This window comes from Boleophthalmus pectinirostris, unplaced genomic scaffold (assembly GCF_026225935.1).
Source record: "Boleophthalmus pectinirostris isolate CB_2022bp ecotype Guang Dong unplaced genomic scaffold, ASM2622593v1 HiC_scaffold_12, whole genome shotgun sequence".
Taxonomy (NCBI): Eukaryota; Metazoa; Chordata; class Actinopteri; order Gobiiformes; family Gobiidae; genus Boleophthalmus; species Boleophthalmus pectinirostris.
In genome coordinates this window covers 24,230,998-24,256,476 of record NW_026571018.1, presented here as the reverse complement: position 1 = coordinate 24,256,476, position 25,479 = coordinate 24,230,998, and the positions used below count along the sequence as shown (strand labels likewise).

General features: G+C 39.4%; 2 protein-coding genes across 3 annotated transcripts in view; one reads left to right on the top strand and one right to left on the bottom strand.

Moving 5' to 3' along the window:
* Positions 1 to 14,090, top strand: slc22a6l (solute carrier family 22 member 6, like). Its single transcript, XM_020923085.2, has 11 exons — positions 1 to 333; positions 1,457 to 1,853; positions 1,926 to 2,029; positions 3,098 to 3,252; positions 3,612 to 3,780; positions 4,244 to 4,367; positions 4,445 to 4,560; positions 6,330 to 6,544; positions 8,857 to 8,965; positions 12,977 to 13,180; positions 13,634 to 14,090. The coding sequence occupies exons 1-11, from the start codon at positions 266 to 268 to the stop codon at positions 13,707 to 13,709; spliced, it is 1,737 nt and encodes a 578-aa protein (XP_020778744.2). The 5' UTR covers positions 1 to 265; the 3' UTR covers positions 13,710 to 14,090.
* A 793-nt stretch (positions 14,091 to 14,883) lies between these two features.
* The window catches only part of nrg2a (neuregulin 2a), a 42,713-nt gene continuing 32,117 nt past the window's right edge, over positions 14,884 to 25,479 (bottom strand). Inside the window, exons 5-11 of one of the 2 annotated variants that reach the window (XM_055148316.1) lie at positions 23,943 to 24,001; positions 21,269 to 21,292; positions 19,999 to 20,101; positions 19,805 to 19,928; positions 19,577 to 19,704; positions 18,760 to 18,981; positions 14,884 to 17,601 (exon numbers count right to left, since the gene is read on the bottom strand). In XM_055148316.1, coding sequence (XP_055004291.1) covers positions 16,965 to 17,601; positions 18,760 to 18,981; positions 19,577 to 19,704; positions 19,805 to 19,928; positions 19,999 to 20,101; positions 21,269 to 21,292; positions 23,943 to 24,001 — 1,297 coding nt within the window. In that variant the 3' untranslated portion in view covers positions 14,884 to 16,964. Of the gene's footprint in view, positions 17,602 to 18,759; positions 18,982 to 19,576; positions 19,705 to 19,804; positions 19,929 to 19,998; positions 20,102 to 21,268; positions 21,293 to 23,942; positions 24,002 to 24,236; positions 24,314 to 25,479 lie in introns of both variants that reach the window. The other variant, XM_020923137.2, reaches the window with a different exon arrangement.

Genomic DNA, 25,479 nt, shown 5'->3' with positions numbered 1-25,479 from the left:
GTTGTCATTTTAAGTAAATAATTAGTGTCAGTGCAAGTAAAGGCTGTTGCAGTGAAGTGCTGCTGCAGAGAGAGGCCATACCGCGAGCTGCTAAGTCTGTAAGAGGTAACACCACAGTTCTAATCCAAAGTTCAGCAGAACAACAGGAATCCAAGAGCCGATTTACTGGGACTCACTACAAGAGCAGCCCATAAGTTCACTTCTCTTTTGTAAAACTGCATGGAACCAAGCTTTTGATGAGTGCCAAGGTGTGTGAAGTCTGTTAATGAAGAAACCTCCATCCATTCAGAGGCCATTGGAGAGCGACTGTATTTATGAAGCCTATTACAGCAGGTAAGTTTTATAAGGGGGTTGTTTTCATCGTTATTCTGAACACTATTAACAGAATTAGCAACTTCACTCAGCATATTTTTATGTTAGAGGGTTGATACACTACCATGCCAAATAAATTTTTGCATTTCACATTTGCATAATAATATCTTACTTATTCTGTGGTGTATTTTAAGTGGAAGTAGTTTTCATCCATTTGAAAAATGCTTTGACTCAATTCTGTATTGAAAATTGACATTTGCAAAACAGCTCACAGAGAATCCCAAACAGGGTTAGTTTTCCTAAACTAAATTTAAGCTCAGCAAAATAAAGTTTTATATTCAAAACTGATAACTCCTCCCACCAAAAGCAAGTTTTACCATCAAAACTCTCAAACTGTGCTCATGTGTTTTTCTGTTCTCTTTCATTCAGCAGTGCAACTCAGAGCTTTACTCTTACTATCAGTGACCACAGAGAATCAATAGTATAGTGCAAGTCTGCCACTGGGGTTAATACTTTACCCAGATGAATTTTGGACTGGAAAAGCTTTGCTTTTTTGTCTAAAACCTGTCTGTATTGCATTATGTAAAATATAAAGGTACATTACCAATTTCAAAGTAGATTTTGCAGTAGTAGATCAAATGGTGGAATAGCAAATACAACAGCAGCACTTTTCTACTGTAATATGTAATGTGTTCTTGATGCTGAGACCCTCCTCCCTGTTTGACACGTGTGAAATCCTTTCCTGTTAGATTTTAGTGCTCACAAATTTTGATTTGCCATTATGTTTGAGTGTCCCTAGTCCCCTGAGAACAAACCTATAATAATGAAAATATTTCTGAATGAAAGCTGTGTCAAGTGTTCTGAGAAAGAGCCTGAGAACTGTGTGAATTGATGATATGACCACCTGAGCCCCTGTTCAGCTACATGTTTGAATAAAATGATCAAGTTAAACCAAGTTTCAAAGGTCTGCTAAAACCACTGGAAAAACTGTAATTAGTGAAATATTTTAAACAAGCCAAACATAGTATTGGCATTGTGGCATGTGTTTCTGTTCCAAAAGTGTTTTTAAGAAAAACATCTTATTAACTACCTTCTCTTTTCCCAGCTTGACTATACTGGATTAAACTTCTCTTCTTTGGGTCAGAACCATGGCATTTGGGGACCTCCTGGAGACAGTGGGCAGTACAGGACGCTTTCAGATTGTGCATGTGACTCTTTTGGCTATACCAGTCATGATGATGGCCAGCCACAACCTGCTGCAAAACTTTGTAGCTTATGTCCCCTCTCACCACTGTTCCCCGCCCACTAACCTGTCCCAAAGACCACTGAGCCCAGAGGACACCCTGCTTGTCACTGTGCCCCTGGATAAAATGGGGAGACCGCAGAGATGCCAGAGATATGCCTCTCCACAGTGGCACCTGCTGGATAACAACAGTATTGCAGCAGCAGAAGAGCTATCGGTGAAAGAGGTTGAGCTGCAGGACTGTACAGATGGGTGGACTTACAACATGAATGAGAGGGACTCTAGTATTATATCAGATGTAAGAACACACTAAAACATAAAATACACTAACATATTTGTGTACATTTATAATTGTATTATGTTTCTACAGTGGAACATGGTGTGTGACATGCGATCCCTGAAGCAGATGTCTCAAACTGTGTACATGGGAGGAGTCCTGGTGGGGGCCTTCCTCTTTGGAAGTCTGTCAGACAGGTAAGTCATATGCAGTTGTCAAAAGAGCATTACTATTATATGTATTCATATTTACAGGATTTTAACATTTCGTTCGATCTATCCATCTATATCTGTCAAGCCATCCCTCTACATCTCTACATCTATATATATATATTTTTAATCTAGTGGATAGTCATTCAGAAAAGCCAGGGTTATCCGGTTTTATGGTTCTCCCTCAAGCTCAGCTCAGTGTTGTGTTTTGATCAGGGATGGAACGATTATGAAAAAAAAAAAAAAAAAAAAAAAAAGATTGAATAGTTTCATTCTGGTGTTTTGATTCAATTCCGTATTGCGTTCGAGTCTCGCGTGTCCCTCCATGCACACTGTGTTGTCATGGGTAGAAAAAGGGCAAGCCTGGGGTCCTTTCTTAGATTCAGAAAGTAGACAGCCTCAGTGCTGCTATATTCGAACAGATGTGAGTTTTATCTTTCAGTCTCTTTTTGTTACGTTACAAGACTCAGAATTGACATAAATATTAACTTTTAAATACTACAAAACCGCTTTTACCCATGTTAATCAAATACACTCGTAAATCTCTCATGCTACTGCGATCTTTTCAAAAACGTATCTCCTTAACTTGAGTAAATTACACATCTAGACATTATTAAGTTTTGTAATATGTTTAGTGACTAAAAATGGAGAGGAGAGTGCACTTTTTATCAGAGGGAGGGGAGGGGCTGGTGCAGAGAACAAGGCTGAAACGCAAATATAGTGACATGAGAGTCAGGAGGAGCAGAGATTTTTGGCCTTCAAAATAAATTAAGAAAACAGAAAGATTATTATTTTATGTTTATGTCTAATAGCCTTTCGTTGCAATTCATAAACCACGTGCTCCTCATGAGATACTTTTTTTTCCAATGATTGTAGCTTAAATCATTAAGCCAAATATTTATTCATAGTGGCCAACTACTAAGGGTCAATTTTAGTTTAAGAACTGGTGCGCTTTTTAAAATATATTTATTTTCATTGTAAATCATTTATTTTGAATAGCTGAAAATGTTGTCTTTAAATGCCACTCAGAGCTGTAACTGTTTGTCTTGTCCACAGATATGGTCGGCGCATGCTGCTGATCGTGTCCTACCTGCTCATGGCGGTGAGCGGCACGTGTGCGGCCTTCTCCACCACCTTTTCTCTCTTCTGCCTCTTTCGTTTCGGCTGCGGCATGGCTCTGTCTGGGCAAAGCCTCAACACTTTTTCTCTCAGTAAGATAGCCATTCATTAACAGGCCTAGCAGTATGTAACTTTTCTGATGCAGGCCTCCATGGGGATGATCTCTACTGCTTTGACTAGAATGTGCCAATGTATGTAATTAAATGCTCACAACTCTTACAATTAAATGCAGACAGCACCCAGTAGTCTCATTTGGACCTCAAGATTTATACAATATATATATTTTTCTCAAGTAAATGGAAAAAAAAAATCTGGTACAGCCTCTTTAATGCCAATGGACAAAGTATTAACATCTCAATGAAGACAATCAGCTGGCGCACATGAAAAACAGAAGTTACATGGATCACCTTTAAAGTCAAAGTCAACACATAAACTGTGACTCTTGTTACAGTTGTGGAGTGGATCCCGACGCGTGTTCGGACAGTGACCGGCACATTAGCAGGGTACTGCTATACTGTTGGACAGCTCCTTTGGGCACTCATCGCTTACTTTGTTCGGGATTGGAGGTGGCTGACTTTGGCTGTGTCTCTGCCTTTCTATGGTTTCTTCCTCGTTTCATGGTGAGATCTAGTATAAAATCCACACTGTCGATTTGTTTCCACTCTACAGACAACAATGACTAAGATTTGCATAATCACATGTGGTAAATGTGATGTTCTATCACCAATAATTAATGTTGTGAATGAATACTTATAATATAATAATATAAATATAACATTTTGCTATGGTCCCTTTATAAGCAAAGTTTGGTTCACAGTCTACAGCACTCACCAAGGTTTAGTGACTGTTTAGCTCTAATGATGTAAAATAAGGCTTGGTTCAACAAGCCAAAAATGAGATGTGTCACTTCAGTGAACCTTAACCTCATCTTTTATGTAGCTAGAATTACATTAATACTTGTAAACAGCATGAAAATACAGTACATAAATCCAAAATGCATTCATTAAAGTACAACCAGTGGCTGTCAATTAGAGACACTTCATTTGACATTTCATTGAACTAACAGTGTACTGTATTGTGAAGGTGGCTTCATGAATCCTCCAGATGGTTAGTCCTGAACCACCAACCTGAGAAAGCCATCAAAAATCTCAAGAGTGTTGCCAGAATAAATGGACGACGTGAAGAGGGAGAGAAAATTGACCTCAAGGTAAACCACAACAGGCTATGGAAGAAACAACAAAAGATACTAATTTGTGTTTTATTTACTTGTATTGTATTTAACAGGTGGTGCAGGAGTCCATGCAGAAGGAGATGTCCAATTCAAAGGGGACATACACCATCCTGGATCTCTTCAAGACTCCCACCATGAGAAGAATGACTCTAAGCCTTGCAGCAGTATGGTACGTAATACTGCTGTATGTTAAAGGTGCCATGTAACTTCTGGTGAGGGTTTCCACCAACTGCACTTCAATGACAGGCTACAACCCAATGACATGATCACAAGGGTTTAGGCTGAAGTAAAATGTTCTTAACCTTGTTAAACAATGACAGAATTCCAAGAAAGAAAAGTAGCATACGAACTGCAAGTTTACAGTTTCACTAGACTAAGAGAAAAACTAAAAACAAATAAAAACAAACAAGCAAAATTTAATCATTCCAGGGCTCTATAGCTTTCAAAAAAATAATACTTTATACCAGTGGTGGCATATAATATAGATAGAGATAGACATAAGCCCTCTGTGCTCTATGCCCAGGTGTAACTTTTCTGCAGTGAACAGTGAGTGATGCAGTTCCCTGTTCCGGGGCTGTGGGGCTTTTCCCCCGCACGCACTCCAGAGCTGTATCTGTGTGCGCGCTTTTCAGATGAGCGAGGCTGTAGAGTCTGTCCCATGTGCTCTCTGGAGGTTTAGGCAAAAGTACCTAGCCAGTGAGAATCAAAATAAGAGCCATCGGACAAGCTACCAAAGCTATCCCCTTTCAAGACAAACATCAGGGCTGTAATGTAAAGAAATGGGCAGGAACTGGATTTGACATAAAATTTTCTCAAAACTTCAGGTTCCCCCATAGAACTCCATTGAGTTCGCTCTGACGATAACCCAGCGCACTCAAACGGCAAACACATGAATCAAATTTAAGTGATATGACAACATTTAACATTATAAAAATATGTCGATGCATATACACATTAAATTTTAAACAAAATATAAAACATATAGCCTAACAAAAAGTATCAACTTTATTAATTTATCTAGGTCAAGTTAGGAGCCGCCACTGCTTTATACCCCTTTTTGAAGGCTTCTACAGTATTGCACTTTTTACAATCATCATTCAGATTGTTCCATATACTCAGAATTACAATATCTTATTGTATTTTTTTTTTATACACCTATTGTTCTAAGGTTATACTAACTTTTCTCTGCCCAAATAACTCCTGTAAACAAGGAGGGAGCATATGATTATAGGCCTTGTACATCACTACGTCTGTGCACAAGTCAACAAGATCAAGCTTCACAAAAAAGATTTGTTGGCGCCTAGTAATTCACTTGATTACCAAGTCTGATAACCTTCTTTTGGAGTAGAAAATTTTACTATTATTAGATTTATAATCAATCAGTCAATCAGACCTTAGTTCTATAGCACCTTCGAACGACCAAAGCCGACCAAAGTGCTGTACAACATTAAAACAAGATAAAAAACAATAAACATCACACAAATAGGTCAACAAAGCACATTACACCATTAAAATAAAGAAAGTGTCATCAGTATCTTCCCAACAGATCTCACCTGCAAATTGGCCTTATGGTGTCCCCTGCTTGTCTCCGTGGAGATGGATATGATGAAATTCCACGGTACCATTCCAGTCAAAGCTGTTACATCTCCATGGAGACGAGCAGGTTTGGACCCTCTACCAGAAAAGTTCATGACCGCTATTTACACTTCGTAGTCTTACACAGTCTGCTTGTATTACTAAAGAGGCATGTGTTGGAAGGGCTTCTATAAAACATAATACAGAATAAATATTCAATTTCTGAACAAAAGGCAAATGAGCCGGTAGAGTTTAAAAAGACACACATTGGCACAATACCACTTACACAGTCTCATACTAAATGAAACAAGGTAATACATAGTAAACATTGTTACTTACATTTATGTTTTGTAACTGCTGTAGGTTCTCCACCAGTTTTGCATACTATGGTCTTGCGTTGGATCTACAGAAGTTTGGCGTGGACATGTACTTGATCCAGATCATCTTTGGTTGTGCTGATATCCCAGCGAAGCTCATCATCACCATCACCATGAGTCGATTTGGCAGGAGGCCATCACAGGCAGGAGCCCTGATCTTAGCGGGAATCTGCATTTTAGTGAATCTGCTAGTGCCTTATGGTGAGTCACAGTATACCTAATTTAACCTTTTTATTATATATATATATATATATATATATATATATATATATATATATATATATATATATATAAACAGTTTCTCTTCACAAGAGTTCATCAGTGTATAATCCACAGTTTGAGAATCACATTCAGTATAATCCAGAGTTCAAGAATCACAATCGGTCTAATCCACAATTCCAGAATCGCAATCGGTATAATCCACAGTTTGAGCGTTTCAATTTCATGGTTCGAGAAGCAGAGAAGAAAAAGGGAAACAGTTTGTCCTACTGCTTGCCATCTGGTTATTTGTTGAGTTGAGATTTGTCAAAGTCCATTGAAAGTGGATTCCATATTAAAAAAAAAAAAAAACCTGGAAGGCCAAAAAAATAAATAAATATTTCATTCAAAATAAATAACCTTGATACTATTATAATCAAACCCAATATGAACAAATGAAATCAATGCATGTGTAAACATACATGAGGAAAAAATATACATAATCATGGTATTAACTAGAGCCCGACCGATATGGATTTTGCTGTGGCCGATATGAAACCGATATAATGGGAGTTGGAACTGCCAATAGCCGATATAATCGCCGATATATTTAGTGTTGTAAAAATTCACTGTAAATGTTGAATTGTTTAAAAAAAACTTAGGTTTGGCTCTGGTGGATTTTAAATTGGGTTTATTTAGGCAACATTTATTGTTATTCTGCCTCTTTACATCATATTTACAGACAGTAGGTTGGCTTAATGGCATTTTTGCATCACATTGTAGACACTAGTGATGGGTATTCCAGTTCTTTTTAGAGAACCGGCTCTTTTGGCTCCCAAGCGGCTCTTCAGATTGTTTAGTTGCAAGCAGGTCTAAAGCACATCTAAAGCAGGACTGAATCAGGACTAGCTTCAAAGTCGACATATTTCCAACACTCACCGCTCACACAGGCTCCTCCTCACATCACAAGTCTGCACTAATAAATGTCCTTTTAATCCAGACTCAAACCGATTGTCCGTAAAAAGAATATAATCTCAATGTTTGGATCTGTGTCTGCGCGTGTAAACAAACACACGTGAGTGACGCGACTCTGTGGTGTGTTCAGAGACAGTACGGACACACACACAGACAAATGACTCCGCAGATAAATACTGATGTGGAGCCACACATTAGGACAATTATCTGTCTGTAAATTGGATTAAATGAACAAAATGTAGAGAGTCCAAGATTTTTAACGACGTATCACATGCCCACGTGAAATATCGGCCCCTATCATGTTATTAAAGACAAGTTGTAATAATCAAAATGTTAATTCCAAATACTGGTCAAAATACTCCGGCAGAGTTCATAAGTAAAAGTGTTGCACAACAAAGACTGGAATAAAAAGAGTAGCTACATTTCAATTGGTTTCGACACCATACGAAACTCCTCAGGCAAATTAGCATTAGCCAAATAAAGTATTCAAACTAGACAAAAATCATTAAAGGCGGTCCCAGGTATTTAATTTTTAGTTACATTAAAGTGTTGCCTACAATTCGGCTTCTTTATAGTAAACAAATATAAGTACTGTAAACGTATCTACCTAGTTTTCCACGGGATAAAGCTACACTCCGTGCACGGTCCGACTGGTAAACACGTACGAAGGTGCTATGGGGGATTTGAGAAGAGTAGTTAACGACTTTGTTTAATAAAACATTTTAGCGACGGTTTACACGGTTGTAATTTTCTGTGGTAGTTACTTATATCTTAGCAAAAGGCTCACCTTAAAATGCTGTGTGAAATGCGTAGTTTTAGAGAGTTCGGGTTTGTTAACAGGCCATGCCACCGCCACAGTGGAGACGGAGCGGAAGTAAATTACGTGAACTGGAAAGTTCGGGGTAGCACAACAGGAAGTGGACCCGCCAAAATAAAAGTCTCTGTTTTAAATGAGGGTTATACTTGCCATTATAAAAGTTGCATTGCTTTGCCTGGAATGTTCCATAGTATGGCATTTAACCAGCAATTGTTTCATCACAAACTCCAAAGTGTCAAAAAATATCTTGAAAATCATACACTCTTACTGTGAATGGGTACACCTCTCCACAGATCTGACCTGTAACTGGTCTAGTCAAAAGTCACCTACTTTTTTCCATGGAGATAGTTTATTTATTTAGTTTATTGCCATACTGGGAAACATTGTTGGCAAAATGATATAATCTCCACAGAGGCAAGGATGTGAGGAACTCTCCAACAGAAAAGTAACATAGAGCACCTTTAATGAATGCAGAATATTTAAGAGCTTTTGTTTTGGAATTTAGCCTTATATCTTTGTATAGATCAACCCATCATGAACACATCTTTGGCAGTTTTGGGTAAGGGATGTCTTGCCGCCTCCTTCACCTCCTGTTTCCTGTACACTGGAGAGCTCTACCCTACCATCATACGGTAATAATCTTTTACACATACAACTAATATTCAAAATAAATAGAAAGTCAGTGTCATTTAAGTGGAAGTGGAACTATAAGGCCTATCCCCCTATAGACGGCAGTGAGTAACTACAAATGACATAACTTGTTGAAGCTGCAGTAGACAAAGTACAACACACAGCCACACTGACAAAACATTATTAATTTTTAACACAAGAAAAACATGTATTGGCCAGATCCTGACTGTTAGTAAGGCCGGGTGATATAATAAAAAATAATAATCACGTTCTTTTGCTCATATTTATTTCAACTTTTGATTTAATTTTGTCTTTTCTTTTCAAAAACAAAGTAAAATGTATTTCAATATTTGTTTCATGACCATAAACAAGACAGACTTTTAATCAGTGGCATTTAACATAACAAATAAAATCTTTAGCCAGTGAGTCAGAAAAAAGTTTAAATTTTTATTGCTGCCCCTTTTCACAATTGCAATTGTAGATTAAGTACCCACTCAGTGACTTCACATTCAAACTATTGTCCATTACTTTCTGTTCTGAGAAATAGAGAGACTAACAAACAAACAGCTTTCATGGCAGAGTGAAATGTTACAAAAAGTGAAAATTACTATCCTTCATACTAAAAGCTTGTGTTTGTTTTGTTTTTGTCACCTAAAATAATAATATGTCATCTATTCAACCAGTTCCATGCAATTCACTGGAATGATCATATCAAACTATTGAGAAACAACAACATACTGGTTACATATTGTGATGGTGTGTTTAGTTTGATCCTAAGTAGAAGTTCTGATAGAGGCAAACATTAACACAGAGTTGCATATGAATCTCACAACATCTGAACTCTCTGACCTCCTCCGTGCTTAAACCGTTTCATAACACACAGTTCTGAGCCAAACCTGCTCCACACGTCTTCACACGACACTGGAGGCATCCATTAGGGGGTCCTGACCCAGCATTAGAGCGCAAAGACGGCACTTTGGATTGCCGTTTGATTTATGATGTGTGAATGGGACTTACAGCTTTAAGCAGTGAACACTGTTTATATGTCTTCGAAATGCATAGGCTCAGAAATAAGGGTAATCCTTTGTAGTAACAACAACATAATTAGCTGTAATAAAGCATGAACAAAGACTTAAATAAAGCATAGTTAAGTAGTTACTAAGCCTGAACACTGATAATAAACTAGTTGTTCAGTATGAATAAAATCTTTGTTCATGTTTTAAAAGCTAATTAACATTTATTTTTTAGAAAGTAGGGCTTTGCGTTAACTAATTAAGTCATTAACGCCGACAATTATTTTAACGCCGTTAACGCAGTTTTTATAATTTATTTATTTATTTTTATTGTAAACGTCTGTTTCTCAGGGGGTTCAGCCGCGGGCACCGGCTCTGGCCGGACCAGCCGTGCGCTCTGGGCTGAGCTTATTTCTTTAGTTCAGTGCTGGAGTCACTGATTTACCCAGATACCATTGGAAGAAAAAATGTGATTGGTCCATTTCCATTCCATTATATTAACCCTTTGTTTCCTAAAAAATATCAGTCCAAGTTTATAACACTGATCTAGAAATTATTACTACTGTAGTGTTCATTACTCACGGCATAAAAAATATTCAATAAATATATTAGTAGTACAAACGTCCATTCAATATTTTTTCTTGTGCCTTCCCTGAATACCTTGAAGGCTCTGAGGATTCCCCTGTGAAAGAAATGCTGTTTGCACAACAAATGTATAGCTCTTTCATTTACATTTACAACAAAAGAGCGCTATACTCTACTTTTTAATTCATTAATTGGTTTTGCGTATAACATGCGATTAATCGCGATTAATTGCTCGAACTCATGCGATTAATCGCGATTAAAAAAAATATTTTTGCCCAGCCCTATTAGAAAGTGTTATCAATTGAAAAACTTGCAATAACTAATAGTTGTGGGAGACAGACAGTATAGGCTTTCACCAGACAACACACAACAGACACAATAAAAAACATCTTAAAATAACTTTATTGTTAATATGTAGGCATACAGATGCAGTTACAGTTGACCAATGCATTAATAACATGATCGAAAAGATATGCACAGTGTGGTAGGATACATTTGCAAAGTGCAATGTAAGGGTAAATGCAAAATAAATTAAGATGTTATTTAGTGAGAGATTAGAGCGAATAATTGTTTGAAATACACCATTGGTCCTCCTTGTTTTAAACTACTCCATGTTATTGCTTTAACTGGACTATTTCACAGTATGGCAATAAACCTATAAATAATTATTATACTACTAAAAATACAGTGCTCTGAGCTCCTCCTGTGTGACTGAGCTCCTTACCCTGTCTCTAAGGGGGCGCCCTGCCACTCTGCGGAGGAAACTCATTTTCAACCTCTTGTATCCGTGACCTTTCGGTCATTACCCAGAGCTTATGACCATAGGTGAGGGTCGGAATGTAGATTGCCTTTCAGCTCAGCTCCTTTTTCACCACAATTGTCCTATACAGCGACCACATCCCTTCTTAAACATAGGGACCACCACCCCGATCTGCCAGTCCAGAGGCACTGTCCCCAATGGCCACACGATGCTACAGGAGTGTGTCAGCCAGTCCTCAGTCTCTGCTTCCTCTTTTATAGAATAAGGCTTGAGGAGATCCTCAAAGTATTCCTTCTGCAGTTTCACAATATCCCCAGTCAAGGTCAACACCCCTCCACCCGCACTGCAAACTGTGTTGGTGGATTTACTCTCCTGAGGTGTCAGATAGTTTGCCAGAATTTCTTTGAGGCCAACCAGTAGTGCTCCTCAGTGCCCTCCCCAAACAACCCAACCTCAGATTTTTGCCTCTGCACTGCACGAGCTGCAGCACGCTTGGCCCGTAAGTACCTGGCAGCTGTCTTAGGAGTCCTACAAGCCAACAAGGCTTGACAGGACTCCTTCTTCAGCCTCATGGCATCTACCACCAGGTTCGGGGGTTGCTGCTGCAAAAAGCACCTCAGACCTTACGACCGCAGCTACAAGAGGTCACATCTACAATGGAGGTAGAGCATATGGTCCACTCAGACTTCATGTTCCAACTTCCCAGTCTTCCCCAGGATTTGGACATTTAAGTTGTTACAGGTTTCTTACGTCATATGTGGCAGCAAATGTGGCAGAAGATCTTTAGAGGAAATACTTTGAGAGAATAAACACAAGGGACTGTTGGATTGTGAAATGAACTGCTTCTTTTTCTCGTATCCATGGAGACTGTGCAAGAAGCTAGCTAAGGAGCTAACTATGGACACTTGAGATGCTACAAGCTTTTTTTTTTACACCATATGTGGCTGCAAATGTGGCAGAAGATCTTCCAGAGAAAACACTTTGAGAGAATGGACTATTTTATCCCCAACAGAAACACCACAGCAGAGTAATGATGAGACTTTCCTGTTGTGTTTATCTGGCTCCCCCTGGAGGCTGCTGTAATGCTGCTGGAAACAGAGCAGGGGCATTTTTGGCTCTTCTCCTCAAACTGCCCTGACACAGATCTGCTGACCCTCCCTGACCAGCCCTCCTGTTAAACCGCACTGAGACCTTTGACTGAGACACAAAGGCCACGAAACTGCAACAGTTTGCTGCAGCAAAACTTGAAGGGGATTATGATTTGAATGGTGGCAAGTGCAGAAGTAGCAGCCTCTCACTCTCCTAGTTGCTGTCTACGCATGGGACAGAGAGAAATGTAATTTTGTTTCCTTTGTATGTCTAGTACATGTGAAGAAATTGACAATAAAACTAACTTTGAACTTTGAACTTTGATCTGGGAGAAGTTCTTCCAGAGGTATGAGCTGAAGGCCCTGCTGATAGAGGGCTCACCAGATTTTCCTAACAGACCCTATGCTTGGATCTGTCAGATCTTTCCAGCCTCTGCCCCCCAGGAGATCCAACTCCCCACCAGGTTGTGATCAGTTGAAGGCGTGCTGCACCTTTAAATAAAACATGTAATAATGGTACATAAAATTGTGTTGCTCTCTACTAACATGTTTCATTTGCATTTACAGTCAGAATGGGATGGGTCTTGCCTCGATGATGGCACGTGTAGGGGCTATGGTTGCCCCAATGGTGCTGCTGGGTGGGGACTACATCACATGGCTGCCTGGTCTGATCTATGGAGGGGCTCCCATCCTCACTGGAGCCGCAGCCATGTTCCTCCCTGAGACTTTGGGCTGCTCACTGCCAGACACCATCCAGGATGTGGAGGACAGGTGAGTTTTTCTTATATGATCTCCATTATATGAGAAACTATATCATTTATACTACACTATTGATTATGTGTGCAAGTTATACTTATATTAACTGTATATTTCTTTTGATGAAAAATGGCTCTCCCCAGACTTACTGCTTACTTACTGTTTTCAATAGTTGATTCCAAGGGCAATAAAAATCTTTAACAAATCTTTTTTTGATCATTCAACTCTGGTTTTACATTAGTTTTAGAATATAACACACAAATTAAAATGGATTTGTATTTGCTATTCCATTTTCTCTATGCTTATTATAGCAAATATTACCTATGAGTTTAAATTTCCAGAGTTCGTCCCTTCATATGCCACTTCATTCAAGCTCTTTTTGCATTAATTACATATTGTAATTGGAGTTTGTTCACACTAAGTCAGCTAATGGTCGACTATTTCTCTGTTGTTGTTTTTTTTCTACAGGGGGAAAGGTGGAAAACCCCAAAAGCCCAAAGACAGTGCTGCAGTTCAGGATAACCTTATAAAACAAGTGACTTGAGTAAATAGGAATATGGGAATAATACTGAATGCTGTGACACCACTGGACTGTTTCTGTATAAAAAAAAGTTGAAAGTTTTCTCTCACTGAAGGTGTGATGCTATGTCTGCACAGGTCAAAATTACATTAATTATTATGTATATTTTAGAAGAAAAAATATCTGTTGAGATAACCTGATTTACATTTTTCTTGTTATTTGACTCCACAACAGTATGTGACATTTTGATAAATTCAGTAAAATGACTGCTTCTTCTTACATGTCTTTCCATTAAATCACCTTTATATAACACAAAGTTGATGTGATGTTCAGACGATGTACTGAGTAGACTGTAAGTAATCTTTAGCTGTTCCTAAAATGTATTTAAAGCTATAACAAAACAGCACCCCCTAATGGAAATGAGAAGTGTCTCCATAAACAAGATCCATTAAATATGATCGACATTATAAAGCAGAGTATACTGATATTTAAACCTCTATATTTCAAAGATATCTTAATTTATTTTTCAATAATTGTAGCGCAATATTTAAAATTTTAATTTGGGATTTTCACTCATAACTAACTTGTTCATTAACATACAATATACATTTACATACAATACATATGCATTTGTTCTAATTGTTTTCATCTTAAATCATACACATTTGGATTAAATTATTTGTATAATGAGATATTACATTTTATTCTGTTTTTCAAAATCAATACAGTAAATTGTAAGAGAAGATATTTTAGCAATGGCTCCCTCCAGTGGTAATACTGTCACAAAAGTTTTCTCAATGAAAACTAATAATAAGAACATTTGTATTAAAACGTTCAGAAGTTCAGATGTTACTGACCTGTAATCTGATTGGTTGAATGGTACGGCTTTGGTTGAGTCTGAATCAAATCATCCAAATTAGCCTTTAATAAAATCTCTGGGATTTTTACAATAACACTTTGATATATGCAGTTGTTATGAACCTTGTAGTCATGGCATTGTGCTGGCATGTCTGCTAAGATTACAAGCTGCATTGATTCTAAATGTTTGAAAGGTATTGTCTTTCGTGCATCAAATAATAATGTGAGGTTTGTATTGGGGCATTACGTGAACTACATACTTTATGTTTCCTGAAGGTTGTCAAAGCTGATAGTGACAGAATAATAAATCCAGACACAAGTCTCCCCACAAATAACTCAGTTGTAAAATGATATGAATAAAGATTTATTTTCTCATATGAACAGGTGGATCATTTTCCATTTTATTTTACAATCTATGACAATCGCATTGTTCTTTTTTCTAGGATAGTTCAGGGACGACATGGGAAAGAGACTCTTTTTTTATTGCTGAATGTGAAATGAAATACACTTTCACTGGAAAAGAATTGTCTGCTGCTTTTTACCATGCACCCATCTAACCTGGACCACAAGGACATGCAGAGGAGAGGTGTTCAAACGTTTCAAGCGGGGGGTTGTGGGGTCAAAGGGCAAGGGTCGTCAGATGAACAGAGAAGTGGCAGGCTCATCTTGTGGCATCTCGACTGCTGGACAATCATGTAAAGACATTCTTTTCTTTAGTATTTTTCACACAAACAAGACCTGACCCGATGTTTATGATGTGTGAGCCTCATAGTTAACCTGTCTGCAGATCAATATTTGAGGTCAACATTATTTGGATAATTCAGCATTTAACTTAATGGTGATTTAAGCTGGTTTGTAGGCATTTGGACTGTTAAAACTATTTACTGACTAGTTTCTGTCATCAAGACAAAGTGGTACACGAAAGACTATTTGGATGCTAGTTGACATTATTCAAAGTGTGCATTTTAAGTGATATAATTCAGTGATAACATAAGTCAATCATTCAATGAATGTGAGTATTTAAACAAGTAAAAGGCGGACCACGGATAGATGGATAATGGCTTTAAAATAACTCATGTAAATATGCATTATATTATGGTATCTCTTCTACACGATAGGAATCACAGACACACAACACACTACAGTCACCTCTTAGAAAATGATGTAATCAAAGAGCAAAATAGAAAGTTTGCATATTTTTGCATTGTATGATCTTTCGTAGTTTCACAGCTATTTCACCGATATTGTCTAGCGCGATCCAATTCACCTTCTCTCTCTATATATGGGGAAAACTGGTAGACTGTATGTTTAGGCCTCGACAAGAGAGCCTTTTAGTCTTAGGTAGACCTTGTGGGAAGTTAAGGAAGAGGGTGAAGAAGGGAGATTAGGAGGGGCATGTGTAAATCCTGAGACACTGTGTGGCCGATCACTCAGCCACAAGAAGCACAATGGACATGAGGAGTGCTGCATGAGAAGAAGACTAAAAAAAGCAGTTTTTTGTTTTGTTTTGCTGCCCTCTCCACTGGCAGGGGTCAACCCAGGCCAAGCAGCACAGTGTGTGTTGACCTCACAACACACGAACAGGCGAGGAGAGGCGGCCTGCTGGGGGAAAAGTGGGGAAGAAAGTCTAAAGAAAGGCAGTGGACAAACCAAGCAATCAGCGACATACAACTGTGCTAAGTTTGGTATGTTGGCTGCACTCTCTCTGGACCTCAACCACACCGGGGTCACTTGGGGCAGGTGACCGTCAACCTGATGGCGATCCCAGCCACCCATACATTTGATGTTTCCACAACAAACAAGAGAATTAATCTAACAATCATAAATACATGCAAGCCAGCCAACATGCGCACACTCACTCTCACACTTTTAGTAAACTCTTCAAACAGTATCCAAGAATCTACGATCTGCGGTTACCGGAGAGATCCCAAATCCAATCCCTACAGGCGAGTCACAGTCATGTAAACATACACTTTATGTTGTAGTGGTTTATATTGCGTGATAATGAAGGGGCTCTGTTCCAGTGGGGTTAGACTCCTCAAAGAATGCATTTGGAAAAAAGGTAAATCAACCAGAGGAAAACAAACATGTATGTGTATAAAAAATGAGGCGTCCATATAAGAAAGGCTACAAAACCTCCACTGGCCCTCTGGCATCGCATACAGCAAAAGGCACCACAATATTACTCTATTTTTTAACATTGTGAAAAAACTGGCACATCTTTTTATGCTGTAAATCAAAATGTACATATAAATAGAGTTTTCCCTATAAAAAAGTCTTTGCTGTTTACTAGTAGACAACTTTTGCTAAAATGAAAATAAATATTTTATTTGTTTAGAATATCTGTCAGTTATATAAAATAAAAATATTTCTTATAGATGCAGGTCTATACTATATTGATTTGTTGGTTCATTTCTCTCTCTAATGGGGAGTATTGTCCTGTCTGGAGCGTGCGTGTGACAGTCTTGTATGCGAGTTCCCACTGTGTGAAGTCCGTGTATCAGGGGCCGGTCTGTAGATGGTGGAGGGCTCTGCGTTCATGTTCTGCATACTGAGGAAGGGCGTGTTCTCCCCATCCTCCTCTGACTCACTATCTGTTAGGCAGCTCCGTGAGCCCAAGTCCCGGGATGCCTCGTATCCACGCGGGGCCACGTGGCCATTCAGTCTGGATCTGCGCCAGCGGCGCCCCCCGGACCCACTAGACCCACTTCTCTTTGGTTGCTCCCTGGAGGACAAGTACTCCTGGGTGGTCTCGTAGTCTTCATCCTCTGCCAGCCGGTATGGGCTGGAGGGCAGGCTGCCCCGGCTGTTGTTCAGATAGGTGCGACGCTGCTGCCGGTAGGGCTCCTGGCTCTGTGCGTCGTGGAGGGGAACCTGGTAGCGGCGCAGCAGCGGCTGGTCATCCTCGGGGGGGTATGGGTTGTGGACCGCTGGGGGCAGGGACATGGCATGGCTGGCATTGGGAGATGTGATTTGGAAAGTAGGCACCTGTGGGGGCAATGAGTAATGGAAGTCCACCGGAGACAAGCGTGCCGGTGTGGTCAGCGCCGACACGTATCTGTGAGCAAGAGAGACAGACATGTGTTAGTCTGAGAAGAAAAGACACCTAAATACTATGTGACTAATTGTCTTTAAACCACAAATAACATCACAAAAATATTAAAATTAAGTACAACAAAATCCCTATGTACTTCATTTTTGTCAAAAACAACAAAAAATGTTTTCACATGATTTAGATCTAAAACTGAACATGAACAGACTGCAGATACTATTAGAGATCTCTCCCTGGAGGCAGAACACTGCTGATTCAGCGAGTGTTTGAAGATGGCAGAGATGTGTGTTACCTTAAGTGACTCTGCAATAGATGCTGCTTATGTAATCAAGACAACAACATGGCAGCCAAACTCTAATGATGCGCACATGCTCAAGATGGTTGTGTGTTTGTTATTGTACCTTTGTTCAGTCTCTACAACACAACTTCAACTCTGTTTGGACTTTAACAGGAAACCGGCTATTTGTTTTAAACAGGCGGTTTTCTGAAAATTATTTGATTACATTAAAAGCAGCTGGTGCAACAAGTCACCAAAAGAAGACAAGATAACACACATGTGAAGACTAAAGGTCTGTTTCACTATAAAACTAAGGTCAGTGGAATGTTACTGTGTAGTTATAATGCAGATGTAAGAAACACTCAAACATAAATTATCTCCAGCACAAATCTCTTCTTATCCCAATATGGTTTCAGGAGTTTAAGGCCAAAGAGGCGAGGTCTGTGCTATGCGCAAGTGAACTTTGATAAAACTGAACATGTTGTACTGAGAATGGCCCCACTCACAGGACAGAGTTCTGCCAAGTGACTTCAGTCACTTAGATTATCCCCACAGTGCCACCTTTGCTCCTAATGGTCTGATGTCACCGTGTCCTTGTCCAACTGTTGATGATTTAACAAAACTGTAATTTTTGAAACCACTGATTTGTGGGAAGAGATGAGAGCCAAACGGATGTAAATCAACTTCCAAAGTGACAAACACCACAGGATTACCATGTTCTAGATCCAAATGTTAAAATAATAAAGTAAAACGAGAGATGTTTTGATCTACTTTTCAACACCACATCACTGAGTCTGTTCTTTGTCACTGTCACAGGATACAGACTGAGAAGCTAAAAGAGCACTTTCTCAGACTGTCCCACACAAACATGGCGGTCCCAGGCACACCTGTCACTGTGCGGCGAGTCCCCGAGCGAGTCAAAGGAGTGTCCATACTGCAGCGGGGGCCGGTGGGGGTCCGAATAACCACAGTGCGCAGCGCGGCGGGCCCGGGCCTCCATACACGCTGGGCTGCTGCATTTACTGGTCCCCACTGACGATGACATCATTCCCGGAGAATCAGAGAGGATACTGTCAGAGTGCTCCAGGCTCCATGTCCGCTCCTCGTGTCTGACAAATAAAGACGTGTTAACACACACCACCCACCACATTCCAATGACATTTTTATTAAATTATCAAAACACAGGGTTCCATTTTACTGGAAAGACACCACATGGTTTGAAAATGTAATTGTTATCCACATGTTCATGTGTGTGTGCTTTGGGAGATGTACCTATTTATTTCTCATAGCATAGAACTATATGTAATATGATAGAGAATGGGAGGAGTTGGAATTCTGCTGTGTTACTGACTACATTGCTACATTGGGCTTGTTTTAAGACTATATGAGATAGCAGATGACAATAACTACATTTCTTTAAAAAAAACCCAAAAAGACTTGGAATAGAAAGAAATAGAATAGAATTTTTGTTGTAATAATAATGTATGCTTTGACCCAACTCCCTCCACTACCATTCAACAAGAGGCCAACAAAACCCCTAATCGAATGACCATTTGGAAAGCACAGGAATGTCTTAAATAAATTCCAAAAATACTTTCCCCCATAGTGCTCAGAACAACCCCGGGTGTAATCATGAGAGTATATCACATTTGTCTGAGCAGCATAGCGGGGTGTATGCTAGCCCAGCACTGGTTGGACAGTTACCTCTGAGTTGACGAATGGGCTCGTGTGGAAGAGTTGTGAGATCTGGAAGAGGTATGGCTGGCGGGAAACGAGCCCTCTGTTACTGGTCTTATGACTCGCTCGGTCGCTGGGACATTCTTTGATATGTACTGGATTCAAAAATGGATTTGGCACATGTTTAGTTAGAAAAAGTCCATGTACTAAATTTCTGTGATTTGGAAATGCAATGCACAGTAACAGGGCACTCACATCGACCATGGGGATCTCCTCTGGGCCAGGTCCTGGGTGATTGGGTCCGTTTGCTAAGTTACGATTGGGATGTTCTGGACACATATTTTGTCGCAAATGATTGTGCATCTTCTTTCTTTGTTTCCTTTAACACAGAATGAGATATTTTAATGGTCCAGGAAATCCTATGACAAATACTCAAGGAAACAACTTACTTGGTTTTACAGTAGGCGACCACACACACAATGCCCACCACCAACAGAGCCACACAGATACCCGTGATTGTCAGGACTCTTTTCTGGTAGAGCTCCTCTGCCTCTGTCCACCGCAATGCACAAACAGACATAGGAAAAATCAGGATTCTGAACTCCTTTCATTGACATATCATACGTAAGAACCTGAGCAGACAGAAGCTTACATTTCATATTTTTAATATTAACTACGTTTTGTAAAGGGTAGTCAAATGATGGAAGTCAGTTGAGTCATTAAAACTGGGATGTTTAAAATGGGGCCCGTGGGCCAAAGTTGGCCCTTCAATTCAGCCCAAGTGATAGAATTTTGAATTAAATAAATTATCTTCATACAAAAAATGCTGTGTTTTCCCCTTAGCCCGAAAATATGCCCCAATTTTGGCTCTTGGGCACCCTTGCATTAAAAAGAGGAAACACGAATAGTTTGGATGTATATAACAATAACGATTTGTTTATATTCAACTTGCCTTGATCTGCTCAGGTCAGACATTAAATATAAACTCTAAATTAGATAGAGGCATTAACTTCTGCCAGAAATGTGCTTGAATGAAGCCTAGACTTTGTAGGTATTGGTTTACATAATATTTGACAAGGTTCGCAGTGTCAACAATTGTTATTATGGTAACTACATAAAAAAGACCTTCTGAACTTTCAAAGCACTTTTCTGGAGGAGTTGGAGGAAGGCAAAGCAAAGTCACAACATTGAAATAGCAGCAGATAAAGAACATCCACCACCATAGGATTTCAACAGGTAAGCATGCTCATTACATGGAAATATAAATCATTTCAAAATATATAGATTACATTTAAGTTATATTCCAGTAAAGATAAGAGTCAAGATTTAAAAGCAAGATCACACATAAATAAAAGGGAGGTGGCATATCAAAGGACACAGAGATAAGACTGGAGAGAGTTATGGCTGAGAAAAAACAGTTACAAACATGATCTATCATGCTTGATACAGACAGATTTAGGGTCTTAAATCAACTCAAGAAAGAACACAGTTAATAATTCTACTTTTCCGATGCACATTAAGAGACAATCCGGTGATGACATCTGTGTTAATGATGCTCAATGGAGAATCAGGCGACTATAAAGTTTTCAGGCCAATTAGTTCTGCTATAACTGATGAACAGGCTGACGGTTATGATTGAGTTCAGACCACAGGCGAGAGGAGTGTCACGAAGGACATCAAATACAACACGACTGAGAATCAAAATGGACTGTTTCATACCCATAAATTCAATCCCAAGATGCTCTGCCATAGCAGAGGTTGGACAGTCAGAAGAAGAGAGACAAAAGAACAGATTAAGACAAAGGTACTTCTGAATAGTGGAGCAAATAAAACACTTATATAAAAAGTGTAGTTAGTCATGACAAAGTACATGATTAAAATATAGTGGAACATGCATTACTACACACACAACACACAAACTCACGAGGCAATCTTTCTACTTCAAACAGTTTTAAATGTTCTATGTTGGATTCAGTGTTTATAGAACAAAATAATATCCCAAAATGGGAATTAAAGGCATTAGTAGAGCCACTGTTATTAAGTGTGCAGGGAAAGTATGCGTCATAATCCGTCAGCACCCGCGTTTGGAGTTTTGTGCTTTCTAAAAACGCTACAGTCTCCGTTCCTGAACACACCCATCACATGAACAGGCAAGTTACAAGGAGTGGATCTGCACAATGTTGCACTAATCACACTGACTAAGAAGAATTAGAGTGGGCTCCTATATTAAACAGCACGGAGGCCATAGGAAGGTTGGACCTACCAGCTGAGTGCATAACTGCAGCTCACAGGCCTTAGCTGGGCTGAAGCAGGTCCCAGCTGCTCTTATGACAACATAGTCGTGCTACGCCAAACCCTTATGGCTGAAGAGCAGAAGCCATCCTCCTCTTGGCCGCTATCTCATGGGACTGGGAGGTGGTCAGGGGAGGCCAGCCTTAGTAGTAAGTAAGAGTAAGTGTGAGCACATGTGTGCAAATGCATGTGAATGCACTGTGCTCACCAATAAAATATACTTCCCTAATTACAAGTAGAAACTAGAGCACATGAAATATGGAGTAGTTTCCAAAGGAAATTCATCTATTATTGATGTTAACACCGTGTATTACTATAAACAGTCACAGCCTGGAGGTCACAATATTACTTTCATATTTTAACCAAAGTTTGTATAAAACTAAACCTAATTTTTCATTGGAGTGACGTAAAATAAGTTTAACGGTTATTATGCTAAATAATAAGTTCTGAATCATGTATAATTAAACTCTATGTGTGTTATTTACGTTGACTAAATCCTGAGTTTTGAATTGTACATCTATACTGAAGTCTGTGAAACAGCCTTAATTGTGAGTTTGCAGTTAACCATTGCAAATAAACAGTGCCGCTGATGTATCTGCACAGCTGTGCTGAACAAGAGTGAGTGTAGCTCCCACACACCACGTCTGTCTGCACTGCCAAAAAGACAAGTGATTTCAGCCTTGTCCATTATGACTTAATGTGAGATGGAATTAGTTGTAGTTAAGAAAAGCTTTTTCACATCCCACAGAGGGCCAACATACAAGAGTCTGGCTACAGAACCAGCGCTCAGCATCACTAACTCCAAATGCAGATGCACTGTTCACTCATTGCTGCCTTATATTGAAACCACATGGGCCTGTAAAGACATGATGCTGACAAATATGCAGGAAGACACTGGAGGCTGCTTTGCTGTTAGCTGACCTAAATTATAAGGCTTGTTTTTGATTCTCGTCTCTAAGATCATTACAGTAATTTGTATAAAAACAACACTGAGTGACTGAAGTCCTGGCTGCATATCTGGATGTTTATATGTGGTTATGAATTAAATGTTTAATTTGCTGCAGCTGCATACATGATCTGCAAGTGAGCTTCTTTGCATTCTCCATGTTAATGTCTAAAGCCTTCAGGGCATGATCTTTTTGCCTGCAGTTCTCTACAAACCTCCATCTAGCTGGAGTATAATTCTGCCCTTGATTGATGTGTTTGCTGGCACTACACTGTGGAGGGGTGCTGGCTTGACTTCTACTACCTCAGGCTGAAATAGTTTGAAAGCACTTGGATTGCAGTGCTGTAACAAGTGAACCCTGGACTAAGGACATGTACAAATGTGACGTTTTTGTAAGAACAATTATCTAATTAAACATATTTGTGGACACAGAACTTTCTCTAAAGGAAGTTCATGGTGTTTTTACTTGCATTTTGGCCCATGCGCCAGTCTAATCCTGATAATTTTCCCAGGAAGTAATATGGGGAAAACCCAGGAGTGAAAGTAGATCTATTTTGTTTATTTCTTCTCATATTTTGACAGGTTTGAACTGGTAACATGTGATATCTTTTTGCATATTTAAAATGCATGTACGTGCTATTGGTCAGGACTATTACTACTGTAATGTCTATGTCAGTAATCTTACTGGTGGCATGCAGCTGTGCACAACTGATGACATAAAGCATCTAAATCCAACAGATTACTATATAACTTATTCTAAGTGCACATGCATTATCATTTCAAGCACAGACATCACATGCAGACACAACATCAGTAGTCATTATACTAACTAACTATTGACTACGACTTACAGCCAGACTCACGTTTTTACCTATAAAGTTTCGTAAGTAGTTACACCACTACAGGTAGTTACAACTAATGGCATACCTGTCTCAAATCTAATATTTCCAATGTCTGGTTTAAATAACTGTAACTTCAAATTATTTAAGCTTTAAAATTTCAAATCAATCTAAGTTAAGCAATTTGTCGTCATTAGTATGCACAGTATCTGAGCTAAAACACACCACTCTGCTAATTCAAAATAACTTCAAATACACTAACATGCATACGTCACATGGCAGTCTGACACATACACAGAGGAGGAAATTGACATACGGTAGAAACTGGCCATAACGTAGGTTTGACAGCGATCACCAGTAAAGTCATTTGGACACCTGATGGAAGAAACACAAGCCACACGAGGAGAGGGAGGAGGAGGGTGGACAGAGAGGAAATGTGAGGAAGAGAGTGAGGGGGGAGAGAGAGACACCCGTTAGAACCAGAGCATAACTATGGACAGCAGAAGCAGAGTGTCCGCGGGGTAACACCACCAGTGTGAAGAACGCAGCCCGCTGTGAGTCCACCTGAGAGGAGGAGAGAGAGAGTGTCCCTGCTGCCCGCTCTACATACTTTTGAAAGGATTGGGCATGTACAGCCGCAGCGGCACGGTCTGTAAGCAGCGGGGGCCATAGTATCCGTCCGGACATCTGGGAAGGAGTAGACAAGTGTTATGAGAAGGAACACACAAGAACTGAGGTGCACTGTAAATATTATGAACATCAATCTGCTTCACACACACATCAGTAAAGGTCAATGCACATCAGAAAACAGCTTGTAAAACACAACAACAAAGAACCACGGCAAAGTCTTTCCTAGAAAGTGACAACACTCTTTAAATCCTTCACTAATTATATAAAGAAATGGAAAACACATTTGAAACCAGTCAATATCCACATTATACGTGTTTTATACATGAGTACACACATTGAGTAATGAGTACACATGCACATGAAAGATGATGTACTTACACAACTGATAAACGTTATAGACTGGATTCAAATTTAAGGTACACATAAAGCATACAGCCAGAGCTGCCCTGGGGCATGCTGAGAGACACTGGCTGCCAATTGCTACTTTGAGTACCATCATTTCATACAGGCAAGGTGGGCCAGTTGTCTTGCTCATGGACACAACAATGCAATGTTGACAGATAGCAGAGATCATCAGGGCTACTAAATGCTTGCATATGTACTGAATAAATGGTGTGTGTAAAATATTAATTAATTCACAAGCCACTGTATCAAATGAGTGTTTACAGACACACACAGAGTTGCACTATTAGCCTAGGAAGTGTTTAATTAACTAAAACTATGTACAGTGTTTGACTAAGACAAAGGGCCAAACGCTTCTGTCAATACATATTTCATAGGTGATGACTGGCAATAGAACTTTGCGGTTGCAGTGGCTTGAGGACAGACTACTTCTTTGGGGGATGCACATTCCTCTAGCAGTCACAAGCAGACCACCACTCTAACAAAGGTCACTGCTCATGATTTACTGGTTACACACAATGTCTCCCAGGAGCACCATAACATTTAGCCCTAAATTACTCAGCCAGAGTGATGCTGCCTTACAGGGAATAGTACCACCTAGACAGGGGAAACTGTTGGTAGATGAAAGCCAAAATAGTGTCTCTACATAATTTCGAAATGAGTTTTATCTTTGCATTTTGTCAAAATGAAAAATAAGATACCCATTGGTAATAATTCTTCTAACTATACCAAACCCTATTTATTTGAATGACTACATATGACTGAGAGGACAGTATAGATAAACCTCAGATGTTTCAAGAGCACTTTATAACATGAAGAGT